Source organism: Bactrocera neohumeralis, chromosome 2 (assembly GCF_024586455.1).
Source record: "Bactrocera neohumeralis isolate Rockhampton chromosome 2, APGP_CSIRO_Bneo_wtdbg2-racon-allhic-juicebox.fasta_v2, whole genome shotgun sequence".
Classification (NCBI taxonomy): domain Eukaryota; kingdom Metazoa; phylum Arthropoda; class Insecta; order Diptera; family Tephritidae; genus Bactrocera; species Bactrocera neohumeralis.
The window spans coordinates 20727195-20741181 of NC_065919.1; the positions used below are offsets into that span (position 1 = coordinate 20727195).

General features: G+C 40.0%; 2 protein-coding genes across 7 annotated transcripts in view; both read right to left on the reverse strand.

Annotated features, from left to right (window-relative positions):
• Window positions 1-13987, reverse strand: part of LOC126751730 (uncharacterized) — a 103410-nt gene that overhangs the window by 14737 nt on the left and 74686 nt on the right. Inside the window, exon 1 of one of the 6 annotated variants that reach the window (XM_050462229.1) lies at window positions 831-3022. The exons of the other annotated variants lie outside the window; for them this stretch is intronic. Within the exon in view, the coding sequence (XP_050318186.1) occupies window positions 831-1089 (259 nt within the window). The 5' untranslated portion in view covers window positions 1090-3022. Of the gene's footprint in view, window positions 1-830; window positions 3023-13987 lie in introns of those variants that run through there. 6 annotated transcript variants of the gene reach the window in all.
• Window positions 1157-8309, reverse strand: LOC126751206 (transcription factor mef2A-like). The gene is made up of 3 exons (XM_050461266.1): window positions 8283-8309; window positions 1213-3018; window positions 1157-1165 (listed from the first exon to the last, which is right to left on the reverse strand). The coding sequence occupies exons 1-3, from the start codon at window positions 8307-8309 to the stop codon at window positions 1157-1159; spliced, it is 1842 nt and encodes a 613-aa protein (XP_050317223.1).

Below are 13987 nucleotides of genomic sequence, written 5' to 3' on the forward strand. Positions count from 1 at the left end.
TTGCTAATGGGTGGTTACAATCTTTCAAGGTTTAGATATGTAATCAAACTCTAAAGCTACTTGTAGCCTTCTTCACTGCCCATTGTAAGCTCAAGAAGCACTTATTAATATGGGCTTCTTGTGCGAATTACGACCTGGAGTCTGCAACACTAGAACACCTGCTAATCGACTACACCGCAGTTTGTAGGCGCAGGATAAACGCCTTTGGATCCATGTTTCCAAATAGGGATCACATCGCCTCAATAGCACTTAACAGTGTCTTGAAATTTATCAAATTGCTGGACCAAGTTGAGACGTTGTGACTTAGGAGAGGGCACAATAGATCCTGTTACTCCGGAGAAAACAAAAATCTAACTTTTTGGTTCTGTGATTGACAATTCCAACGCCGAAATCTATATATTCACACAGATTAAGCCTTACCCATTCTAAACTCGATGAACCAAGAAGCTTAAACGATACTGTAGCTAAAGCTGTAGCTTTTATACACAACAGAAAATATTTACCTCAAAATATCAGAGCTCAGTTCTACTCGTCTCTATTCAACGGATATCAAATAAGTGAAACTGCAGTTATCAGAAAGCCAGAAACCAAAAAACTGCTTGAAGCAAGTGGAAATTTACGAAAGATTAAAGATAAGATCTTTATCGATCAGCACATAATCACTTTCGAATAAAGATACAGAACTACGGCCGAAGTAAGACAAGCAAAGGCTTGACGTTCTGTAAGAAAAATTAATTCCTGACGCCATAAGATATAGTAGTATGAATTTATTCAGAATATAATAATGTATCTAAGTACATGCAATACTCAACTTGAGCGTTCTCATTTACCTTTTTTGTCGGGCTTCAGCATCGCCACTTTATCGTCCAACATCCACTCCAACTGCATACTCGAACGATTCGTGTAGCGATCCAAACTGTTGCGATCCCAAGTGACATGCTCCCAGTGATCAGTCATAATGGCGGCACAGAGCATTGCCGTCGCGCTGGTAGTCATCAGCAGCGTCACAAACAGAAATAGCACTGGCGGTGGTCCAACACAACAGTTAGAGCAGCAACCCGACGCGCCCGAGCTACTACCCATATCCATAGCCGAATTGAGTGATGTGGGTGTGCCCAGACCGCCGCCAGTGCCGTCACCGTTTTGATTCAGCGCCTTAGCGCAGCTGCTATTACGCAACAGTATGCTATTGCTGCGTCTTAAACTCTCAACAGCCGCTGCAGCGGCTGCAGTTGTTGCCGCAGTTGGATCAAATTGAAACGAGGAATTATGCACCACAGCCGACGGATGTTCATAAATGCTGTTATGCCGACTTGGCGCAAAGTAGTAGCACGTCGTTTGTGTATTGTTTTTCGTATTGTGATTGCTGGGACCGTTGCTAACGCCGAAATTACTGCTGCCACCGGTTGTACCGCCACCAACACCATCGCCGCCGTGCTCATTGATGGCGCTCAGGTCCTCATTGCTTGACGTATACAAAATGGATTGAGCAAATTGATTCGAATAACAGTTCTGCTTGAAAGCGCTACTGCCGATTTGAAAGTGACTCGCCGGCTGATGGTGGTAGTGATGATTTGCGCCAACCACCGGTTTAGTGCTACCGCCAGACGCCTGCACGTAGAGTGCCTCGTAATCGTAATGGTGTGGATTCCTATAGATTACCGGCCAGGAGCGTGTAGTCTTCGAGTTGTGACTGTAAGTTGTGGTGGTGGCGGCAGCAGCAGCAGCAGCAGCGATAGCTGTGGGCGGTGGTGCCGTTGGTGCAGCCGGTACGCTAGTTTGCTGACCGTAAATGTTCGGCGCGTTCGCAACGCCTACTGCGGAGATGATGCTGGCAGCCGATGTGGCAGGCGACAAGTCGCCAATGTACTGTGTTGCTGCTGTAGCTAAACCAACACTAGCTGTTGGCGAAACAGACGCGGCGATCGCGGTACTATTGGAGCGTTGCGTTGAGCTGGCGGTGTTTGTATTCGAGGAAGGTGTGTGCGCTGTCGAACTGTGACCGTGCGTGATATCGTCGTGCGTCTCCACCAGCGGTGTCAATTCAGTGGGTTGACTTTCCTCACTAGTTTGTGCAAGCAATTTCTCAGCTGTGCTTCTGGTTGGACTCGCCTGTTGCTGCTGATGTGGCTGCTGGGTCGCCTTCTGGCGTTGCAGTAGATTTTTCGTTGGCGCGGCAATTGTTGTCGGTCTAGTTGGCGTCGTTGTTGTGCTGGCGGTCAGTTTTAGTGGTGGTGGCAGCTGGCGAACCGACTCTTTGCCGGTGCCGTTGCCAATGCCCGGACCAGCACTGCTGTTGTTGATGGTCGCTTGTGGACTTATGCGCACTTTGCCATTCACATTTGTTGCTATCACAATGGTTGCTGTCGGTACGGCGGTCAATTCATTGAAGTCCTCCTCCTCCACCAGTGTGGCTCCTGATGAATAAATGTTGTTAGTGTGTTTACTGCGTTGTAGAAAAGTTTTACTGTTACTACTATTTTGGCTATGGCTGTTGCTATGGTTAATGCTGTTCTTGCTATTATTATTATTGTTGTTGTTATTGCTGTTGTAATTATAGTTGCTATAGCAGTGGCTATTGCTGTTGCTGTTGCCGTGGCTACTCGACTTGGCTTTCGATTTCTTATGTGCTTTCTGTTGTTGCGCTTGTTGTTTGTGATTTTCTTTTGGTTTGTGTTGCTGTTGTTGATGATGGTGATGTTGTTGATGTAGTTGATGTGGTTGATGTGGTGGTTGTGTTGCTGATTTTGATGGCTGCTGTTCGCTTGTCTGATGATTGGCATGCGTATGTGTTGTTGTTGTTGTTGTTGCTGTTGTTATGGCCACTGTTGCTGACTGCGGTGTGTTTGTTGTTGATGCTGATGATGATGATGATGTTGTTGATACCGTTGAGTATGGCTGTAATTCATGATAATGGCCATCGGTCGGTGAGGTTACGCTCACTTCGGGTACGCAGCGCGTAGTCACTTTGTAGTGACTACCGCCGCCGCCGCCACCCACGCCCAAACCGACCCGCGTCTTTACCAGTCATAAGTCGGTGTCACGTTTCTTGATCTTATTGAGGCTCATGTTTTTGAGTCCGGTTGTGGTGGCGGTTATGGTTGCGGCAACTGTTTTTTGTGTTGAGTTTGTGGAAGTGCTCGTGGTTTCGGTAATTTTTGTTGTTGTTTTTGTATTGTTCGAAAAAAAAGGAACTGTGCTGTGCGGTCGGCGGGTCTTCGTTAGATATGACAGTTATAGTGTGGTTTATGTGCTCGTACGGCTTAGTCGGTGGTGTTAGTGTGACTGTGTGTGTGTGTGTATGTGTGATTTTGATGCAAGTTGAGTGTGTATTATGTAAGCGTTTATCAATTAAGACGCTTTGAAAATGAGCTTCAAATGGTGAGAATGTTTGTATATATTTATGCGCTTGTGTTGTGTTTGTTGTTGTTTTTGTGTCTATTAACAATAATTGCTGACTATAGTCTATAATATTATTAAAACAGCTTGTATTGTGTGCCTAAAAGTGTGCTAATATTTTTTGTAATTTTAAAATTTCGCTCTATGTTGGCAACCCTAGTCGGTAAACGGTACTTTGAATTGTGTGCCTCTATTATAAATTCAATTTTCACTACAAATTACGGTGTTTCCAATAATTTCAAACAAATCTCGTATAATTGGTGCATTTGTGTGCATGTGTTTGTGTGTAAGTGTGGGTGTGTGTGTTGGTTAGTTTATATATATTTTTTTCTTTTCGTTTGCTTTGTTTAAGCTTTTCAACTACTGCGTTTAAGATTATTGTTTGTTAGCATCAAGCTACAAAGTAGAAAGAAATAAAAAAGTAGATAGAAAATTTCAAGTTAGTGATTTGTGAATTCTGTGAAAAATTTTCACACACACTTAACTAGTAAATAGAAAAAAAAAAACAAAAAATGGAAATTTTTCTTAAATACTGAAAAATTGTGCAGTGTCAAGACAGTTAGTATATATACATTTAATAAATAAAATATAATTGTACTTAGGTATATACATAAATATTTATAAAGAAGTTTAGGAAACGGCAGACGGCGTGCATTGTGTGATAACTTTCGGTTGTGAGGAGAAGACATACATGCATATATATACATGTTTTATACATAAAAACGTATACATAGACACACATACATGACACATTTCATATAAATTGCATTGAATTTGTGCAGATTGCATAATCAAGAAACAGTACACTGAAAGCCTGGCATTCAATAATACTAAAAAGCAAGAATAAACGATTACTTCGGCTGCACCGAAGCTATTTCTTCACAAGAAAAATAAAAAAATTTCCAAGCAAGCACTTGATTCCGATCGTTCAGTTTGTATGACAGCTATATGCTATAGTGACTCGATCCGAAAAATGTCTTTGGATATTGCACGAGGGATAGTGCAAAAACGTAGGCTTAAATATCAATCCTTCAAAAACAACCGTTGTTCCTTTTATAAAGCGAAGATCTCTTCCAGGCTGGCAGGGAGTTCGAGATGCCTAAAGGGGTCAAATTCCTAGGCCTCACATTAGACCCAACCTTACGGTGAAATTAACAATGCCAGAGCCACGAAGGCACACATGATATGCAGACACCTAGCCGGTAGATCCTTTGGCTGCAAGCCAGGTATTCAGCTCTAGCAAATCTAAGAATACGAATGACCGCTACGAATACGCATAATTTGATATCACTGAATCCATGTGAATCCGAAACTTTTGTTACCAAACTAAATTTTGAACTTTGACGTTCGAAATAAGCTGGGTAGAATAAAAAATTTAAATTTTGATAAATAAAAACTGAAATCGTTTAAATTGAATTTACGAATAAAATATGGATCCAGAACTTACATTCGGAATTGTTCGAATTATATGATAGCAATTTCGTATCTTTCCCGAAAAAACAGTACACGATGGATTACGTGATAGAGCTGATTATCAAGTGGCTGTATACCATGATCGTAAGGCCTATTGTCACTTATGGAGAGGTTGCTTGAGGATCGAAGGCAATGCGCACTTGCCCAACCGCAGCACTTAAAGTCATGTTGGAGCACACACCGCTGCATCTAGTGATCAAACAGGCAGCGAAACATAACACGCTGCACATGGCAGCAGAGGGTTTTGGCAAAGAGAAGGTAATGTCGTCTCAAGAAATGAAAAATGAAAGCCATAGGGGAAGACTTACCACTGGCCCTTCTTTCAAGGGACGGCGTTACAAAAAAGTTTAGAGCTACTCTCGGCAGTAAAGCGGAGTGGAGTGATTTCATGCTCGATCTACTACTGAGGGGCAGCACTATCCGGTGTTACACTGACGGCTCGAAAAGAAAAAGAAGGCATTGGATTTCAGGTGCGCATATCAAACTATACATACTAATGGGATGCTTCTTTCAAGCAGATGTCTTTGCTATAAGTCAGTGTGCAGAAATCAATTCCTATCAACACTATCGTAACGCTTATCGCGATAGTCAAGCGGCACTAAAAGCTCAGCTCTCAGCTTATGAAGTTAAATCGCTATTAATGGAGGAGTATATAGGAAAGCTGAACTGAAATTATGGTTAATAATAATGTGGATGCGAAAGTAAGTATTCAAGGAAGTACCAGCAGAAGGCACCCGCAGAAGAAGCGGAGACCTTTTGAAAAGAAAGAGACTTGTCCTAATTTAAGATTGCGAATCGGTGTTAATTAGCATTAGCGATGAGAAAAACAATGAAATAATGTTTTAAACTCTGTATACAAGTCAGCACCCCACACATTTAAAAATTATCATATGATGCATTAATACTCGTATCATATGATACAAAGCAATATAATACGACACCAACTAAATCGCTGAGAGTGCGACACGTGTAGTGGCAATCTGTGGGAAGCGCAGCGTCAGCAAACTCCATACCCGTTGCAGCGGAAAATATAGGTTTAGAGTTAAGCGTAATCAAATGTAAACTTCAGTTCTTACATAGAATTCAATAAAGAATCGTAGCTCCCAAAAAATAAAAAAGCCACAAAGGAGCTGAAAGAAAAATTAGCTGATTTCAAAAATAAATCGATATCCGAATATATTGCGGGTTTAAATTATAGAAATAATGAAGACCATAAGATATGGAATGCTACAAAATACATAAAACGGACTAAAAAAGAAATGTACCTATCAAGGACAGTGACAACGTTTGGTGTAGAACAGATAAAAGTAAAGCAAATGCATTCAGTAAAAACCTTGAAACAACTTTCTCTCCTTTTGATAACAGTGGCAGGAACAATGATGCTGAAATATTAGAATTCCTTGACATAGCATGTCAAATGTCTTTACCACTGAAGCATATTACACCTGCTGAAATACGTACTGAAATAGAGAAATTGTCTAACAAGAAAGCCCCAGGATATGACAAAATTGATGCCAAAGTAGCTAAATGCTTACTTAAAAAAGGAATTATGTTGCTAACACTTATATATAATTCTATTTTAAGGCTTAACCATTTCCCTACCCAGTGGAAATGTGCTGAAATTGTGATGGTGCCTAAACCAGCTAAATCTGAGAACGAAATCACTTCATATAGATCAATCAGTTTGTTGTCTCTATTCTCCAAAATATTTGAAACAATATTTTTGCGCAGAGTATTGCCAATACAAAAAGAGAATAAGATGATACCTGAACACCAATTTGGGTTTCGTCGATATCATGGTACTCCCGAACAATGCCATCGTTTAATTAATCACATTATTGATGCTTTAGAACGTAAACAATATTGTTCAGCTGCGTTTTTAGACATATAACAAGCATTTGATAAAGTTTGGCATCATGGTCTACTATACAAATTAAAAAAGTATTCTCCTCTCAAGTATATCTAATTCTCAAGTCCTATTTAACAAGCAGGTCGTTTTATGTAAAGATAAATGACGATACGTCTGACATAAAATACATTAATGCAGGAGTACCACAGGGAAGCGTTCTTGGCTCTGTACTATACACCATCTTTACATCTGACATTCCAGAAACTGAAAATGTATTAATTGCTACTTATGCTGATGACACTGCTCTATTGTCGTCCAGTCAGTCGCCAATTAAAGCAACTAATTTAGTGTAAAGAGAACTGAACAAGATTCAGACTTGGTTAGATTTCTGGAAAATGAAAGCAAACGTGAGCGACTGCCCTCCTTTGCTTTTAAATGGTAATACTATTCCTAAAAGTGATAGCGTTATATATCTCGGCATGCACTTGGACAAACGATTAACTTGGAAACAGCACATACAAGCCAAAAATAAACAATTAAAAATATAAACCAAACAACTTTATTGGCTACTTGGGGATACATCGCAGTTATATCTTGAAAATAAATTACTATTATATAAATCTATACTAAAACCTATATAGACATACGGTGTGCAACTTTGGGGCATTGCTTGTAATTCAAATATTGAAATTCTACAAAGATATCAATCGAAAACTCTAAGATTAATTACAAACGCGCCTTGGTTCATAACAAATAAAGCCATTCATTCAGATCTGAATATACCTTTTGTTAAAGATGAAATTAAAAGATTTAGTTCAGCATATTTGCACAGGATAAGTTATCATGACAATCCTTTGGCAGTCATGTTATTAGATGATAGTAATGAAACTATTAGACTTAAAAGACACCATGTTCCAGATCTCCCATTTTGGAATTAAGTAAATGTTTAATTATATATGTTACTACGAAATTAAATGTATAATTAAAATTTTTATATAAACATTTATATTTAGAACATATTGTCATATTGTATGTTATTTTTAATCTCATGGGAGACCAAAAATATAAGTCAAATTATGGTTTTGTTATCAAATTAGCTTATTATTTACTAAAATAGATTGCAAATAAAATGTATTTAACAAAAAAAAAAAAAAAAAAAGTAAAAGTTTTTTAACTTACATACACTTTGATTTGTATAAACATATTTACATATATACATGCCCATATGTCGAAGATATGTATATTCCAACAGTAAAAGGCCAGAATGAAATGTAGAGAGATAATCCCTCCAATGCGTTTAAACATTTATATTGCCATAGGGGATCAATTCTTCCACTCGATATGCAATTAAAATGGCACACATTCTCTCCACATGAAAAGATAAATTTGTTTTTCTGCACAAATGCAACGAAGTTTCCAGAAGATTCTTCGAAAGCAATGAATTGCCGAAGCTAAATGCGTTGCGGTTGGAAAATTTTGCTTGAACAAATATTCATATATATACATACATATGTACATATGTAAATATTAAAACGAGTTCTACTTCTCTTGCTGCTCTTACCACAGATATTTCTCCTGGCTGCCCCATCAGGTTGGAGCACTAGTAGTTTGCTGATACAGACAATGACTTTTATATGAACGAAATCGGCTACCAATCGATTGCTTTAACCAATTTGTGGCTACGGAGCTGTGTGGTTCAATGTAAGAGATAATTTTTCTGCAGGTCCGTACCCCGATAGAGCTATATTAGTTTCTACAGTTGGAGAATTCGACCTCCGTTGGCTAACCCACTTCATCGGAGTCATCAAGAGCTAATAAGCGTCTTCATTAACTAGGACTTATCATTATTAAGAGCTTTTAGCTCAGAAAGTATTCAATGCGAGAATACCTTTAGTTGGTGATACTAAAGGAATAGAACCTAAAGTTTCAAACTTTTCTTTTTTTAAAGAAAGTCAGTATTTAAAAAATTACAAAACTTCAAAAGCAGTTCGCACAATGAGCTGTCACCCTAAATTTGTTCTCAAGTATCTTTAATTGCAATCTCACATATTCAACTCGCGTGAATCCGTCCCTATGGAATCGACGGCAGCACTTGAAATAATGCTTGAGCTCACACCACTTCACCTAGTCATCGATTAGGCAGCCAAACACACACTACTTCAAATGGCAGCAGAAGGGTTTGGCAGAGGTAAGATAATATCATCCCAGCGTAAGAAGGACTTAAGTGGTGTAATACCATTCGCTCTTCTCCATTACCAAAAAGGTAAGCTTCACCAAGATGTTCAAGGTTGCTCTTAGCAATATGGATAAATGGAATGGTTACACTCTCGAGCTACTACTTAAGGATAGTACAACCAGGGGTATACCAACGGCCCGAAAAGGTCGGAGGGAAATGGTGCAGGAGTCGCCGGACAACATACCAAACTCTCCATGCCTATGGAAAGTTTTCGAGTCTTTGTTATACTATAAGTCGATGCGTAGAGATAATTCTCAAACGTAACTATCGCAACGAACGTATAACCACACTTAGCGGCAGTCAAGCGACACTTAAAACAATCCATGCCTATATACAAGATTAAATCGCTACTGATGCAGCAGTGTAGAGAACAGCTAAGTAGTCTATCGCGTAACAAAGTGCATCGATGGTTCTGCGACAACTCATGGTGTTCTGGTGCTAATTGATTGCATAGAAGTCTGCAGACGCAGGAAAAAGAGCTTTGGATCCATGTTTCCAAATAGGGCCACCGTCTCTCCGCAATCCTCATCTATTTATCTTATTTTACCATTCCCCCAACGAAATCGTGGGGATGTGGATTAAATTGGATGATAACCCCGCCTACTCACCATATAACGATGCTGTTAAAAACTGCTAAAAGTGAGATGGATCAATAACTAAATACGCGAGAGACATTAAATTTTACCCCTGAGATGGCATGAGAAGGCTTTAAAGGAGCCGCGGTCAAAATTGGAGAAGATTGGAAGTCCCATATCTCAGGATAAAATTCATCATCATAATTAACAAGCCTTGTGTATCTGAAAGTATTATCCCGGCTTTAATTCTGGCAAGTTGCAAGAGAATTAAATGTTCGGTTAAACCCGAACTTAGCTCCACCTTACTTGTTTTATTTATAGTTAGGTTAGTTTCATTTGGGCTACTCACTGGTATAATTCTTCCACGCAAATACACGTATATCCACCATGTGGTAAAAAGAAAAAAATTTAAGCGATCGAAAAACCACCTCGAATTGGCAATGAGAGAGGCAATATTAAAGTCAGAAATAAGATACAATTTTCACAGCCGAAGAGTGAAATAAAAATAGAATATTTGCTCACGTAACATGTGAATGGCGGTACAAATTGTTGCAAGTGGATTATGCCATTGCATTGGCCTTGGCTTGGCCTAGTTTTATGGCTTACTACTGGCATGACAGACGGTTTTTGTTACCGTCCGTTAGCGGCTGCTGCCAGCCCGGCGTAGAGCAACATAGTTGCTACAAAAATAAAACTCAATGTACTGGCTGGCAAGTGTAACTCTGTTGCTTGAGTTTAAAACATCCAAATTTTAGACTTCCTGACATGCAGCAGTTAGAAAAAAAGGACATTTGCCACAAGCGACAGGCGCACATACTCAAACGCAGAACTTTGAAGGTAAACCTATTTTTGGATGCTGCAATCCCGAAAATGTACAATTAAATGTTTCTTTTCTTCATGAAGTGTTTAGTCTGTGGAGTTTCCCTCAATAAATAGCGGGTAATTTCGGCCAATTATTGTGGTCTCACGAGGCAAACTGAATTTGAACCTCGTTTCGACTAGCATAGAAAATTTGCTTCAACTTATTTCTATATATGAACTTTAATGGACCAAATATGTACCATTTTTGTGGACCACTTTTTGTAATTTTTCCGCTAGAGACATTATTCCATCAGTGTAAAACTTTTCTGATTTCTTGGCGAAAAACTGAAACAAGTAATTTTCAGAGGCTTCTCTTGAAGCCAACTTTACTCCATTAAGGGAGTTCTGCATTGACCGAAAGAAAAGGTAGTCCGTTGGAGCAAGGTCAGTCCTATATGGTGGGTGCATAAAAACTTCCCAGCCAAGCTCTCCCAGTTTTTGCCGAGTCATCAAAGATGTGTGTGCTCTAGCGTTGTCCTGATGGAAGACGAAGCCCTTCTGCTGATCAGTTCTGGCTGTTTTTTTCGATTGCTTGCTTCAATCTCATTAGTTGTTGACAGTAAAATGTAGAACCAATCGTTCGACCAGGCTGGAGCAGCTAATAATGGCTGATTCCTTTCCAATCCCACCACGCACTCAGCATAACCTTTCGAGGCGTCAATCCTGGCTTTGCGACAATTTGTTGAGCTTCACCACGCTTGGACCATGATCTTTTTCGCACATTATTATCGTATTTGATCTATTTTTCGTTTCTTGTTACCATTCGTTTCAGAAATGGTTCGATTTCTTTTCGTTTCAGCATAGGATCGCAGATGTTAATTTGGTCCATTAAATTTTCATACTGGAGTGTTTTTTACCATTCGGACGATATGACCTAGCCAGTCTAGGCGCTGTCTCTTAATTCGCTGAACTATACACGACGACATTAATATCTCGTACAGCTCATCGTTCGATCGACTGCGGTATTCGACGTTGAACCGCCGTTCCGCATAACCTTTCTCTCGAAAACTCATCAGATGTTGTCATCGTCCATACCTCTACACCATATAGCAGGACGAGGATGATGAGTGATTTGTAGAATTTGGTCTCTTTTCGTTGAGAGAGAACTTTACTTGTAGGAGTTGTCCCGAGACCTTCAGAACCTTGCAAGCTAATATCTTTAAAGCATTATTTGTAGAACAAATGTTTAGTTTTAGTTAGAGAAAAGTTTTAGGTACTTTTTCAAATAACCGTTTACCACCTTCAAGATTTTAGAATATATGTAGATTTTCGGACGGTTTGTTGTTCTACATTGATATGGATTCCACTTCTGACTTAAATATAATAGAGTTTCATCGGGTTTTCTACGGCAACTGCGACATACTCATCTCAGGCACTTGTAGTTGTAGATGTTTCATGACTTTTTCCATTTTCGCTGATGCTGTGTGTTTTCATGTTGCACTTCTTAACCTCGCATGCAGTCGACATGGGAATAGTAAAGTGAAATTTTATTTGCCAACAACAGCAATAACAGCTGCAGTGTTATGAAAAACCTCACAAGTTTGGTGCTAGCAACAAAAACTGTCAGTAATTTCATTCGTCAACGAACAGGAAAACAACAACTTTGTCTGCACAACAGATTTGATTAAATTTGCTAACTTAACCACAAACTACAATTCGGGCATAGTGCTGCCATACGGCTGCAATGTATATGCCATCGAGGATTAGTAAGTATTGTGGTTTGCCTAAAAATTGTTCGTAAATAGAATTGTTTAATTACGGAAATGGTATTTTTGTTATTTGAAAAGTTCTAATACAGTCGTTTGTCATTGTGGTTCTGATTTGGATTCAATTTAGTAACAGTTATTTAAAACGAATGCTTCTTGTTCTGAACTCTTATGTTCCCCCCATAATTTCCGTATGCTCCAGGCATGAGTCTCTAGATCACCTCTACAAGGGTATGCTACGGTCTTGAAACCTTCTGTTCGTCGCCAGTCAGCAAATGTCTGTTTCTTCAACTGTCTCCCCATCCCGCACGTGTTGTGGTCGATTGTAACGTTTCGAGGTTAGTGTTTTGAGACTGCACTCCTCCTCGTACCAGCTGTTCTCTTGCATTTTCCGCAAAACAATGGTTTCGTTTGCAGCTGTACGTAAGGAACTTGAAATGCCGTCCCACAGTTCCCTTATACCGGTTGCTGACGATTGCTCTCAGAGAGCAGGAGTGCAAGTCGAGGAGAAAATCGTTCGGCTGTCTGTTGTGATTGCAGCTCCTCGACGTCGACGTCCTTGTGTTGGTTGACGTCCGTTTCTTCCCGCACAGAGGCGGGTGCGAATTTTGGCTGCAACAAGGGCAACAGGTCGTCCGAGCCGATGTAGGACCGCGGAGCGTACGCACGTTTAAAACGTGTCTGGAGACGTATCTTCCCTCTGTCACAACATGATCGATCTGGTTGGTGGCTTTTTGACCCGGAGACAGCCTGGTGACTTGGTGAATTTTCTTATGCTAGAATATTTTACTACAGTTACCAATATTTCGGAATCTATCGAAGTCGATCAGCCTCAACCCATTTGGGGATGTTTCATCATTGAGGCTGAATTTACCGACCCTTGTGCCAAAGATACCTTTTTTGCCCATCCTAGCGTTAAAGTCGCCAAGCACGTTTTTAACATCATGGCGGAAGCAGGGGCGCTCCAAGCACTCATAGAGGGCATCTATGGTCATTTTGTCCATCTCTTCCGCCGGGGCATGCGCACAAATCAGCGGTATGTTCAAGAACTGTGGCAGCGGCACCTTCCCAATTAAGGGACCGGACATTCACTTAAATCGTAATCCTGAATGCGTTTGCCATGTTCGTCACCAAAAGGAGGGTCTCTCGTAAGAAACTTTCTTCTTCTTTTCATTGGGGGCGTTTTTTACGTGGTGGGTGCCAAACCCTCCTGGTTCGCCTTCTCACTTTAGCTCGCCTTCAAACGGATGTCCTTTGAGAAGAACAGAGAACTTTCCTCACTTGCGTGAATTTCATTTATGTAAGAAAAGAAAACAAATTCAAATAAATTGCTTCATACATATATACTTTTGATGTGACCATACCACACCGATAGTCTGCCCACCTGCCGAATATGAAATTTTCATAAGCCACAAGGACTTTGCGGCAACGTTGAGGCCAGCAAGGTTCATGCGGTATTTGCTTAGCATTAAATTCTGTAATAACCAGAGCGTTAAACGAGAAATAAGAACGAAAAAGAAATGTGAAAATTATTAGCATAAGTTAGGTAGTCTCCCCTATCATTCGTGAACTAAATATTTTTATGCACTTTGATGGTGATTATAATTAACAGCACCAACGACACGTGACATCATTAGAAAGTCGTTGTCGCTGCCATCAGCTAGCCATGAAAAGCCTATACACACACACATATAGTCGCAAGGTATTGCCATCGTAAATGCCGGCGACTGATAGTTCATTGCTTAGTGCGCTAATTAAAGTACCAGCGGCCCCTCCAACCAACTGGCTAATGAGCTTTGCTCGTTAGTTTGCCTAACATTTAACTTGGTTACATTGCTTATGCGCTTAACAAATTCTTTGATTTTTACCGGGTGTTATTTCACGGGAT

What these genes read in the sequence shown, in the direction of transcription:
- LOC126751206 (XM_050461266.1), bottom strand. Translation starts at nt 8,309, where the DNA reads ATGGGGCAGCCAGGAGAAATATCTGTG. An exon ending in AGCCAGGAGAAATATCTGTG is followed by an intron (nt 3,019 to 8,282) that starts GTAAGAGCAGCA and finishes TGACTGGTAAAG; the next exon opens with ACGCGGGTCGGTTTGGGCGT.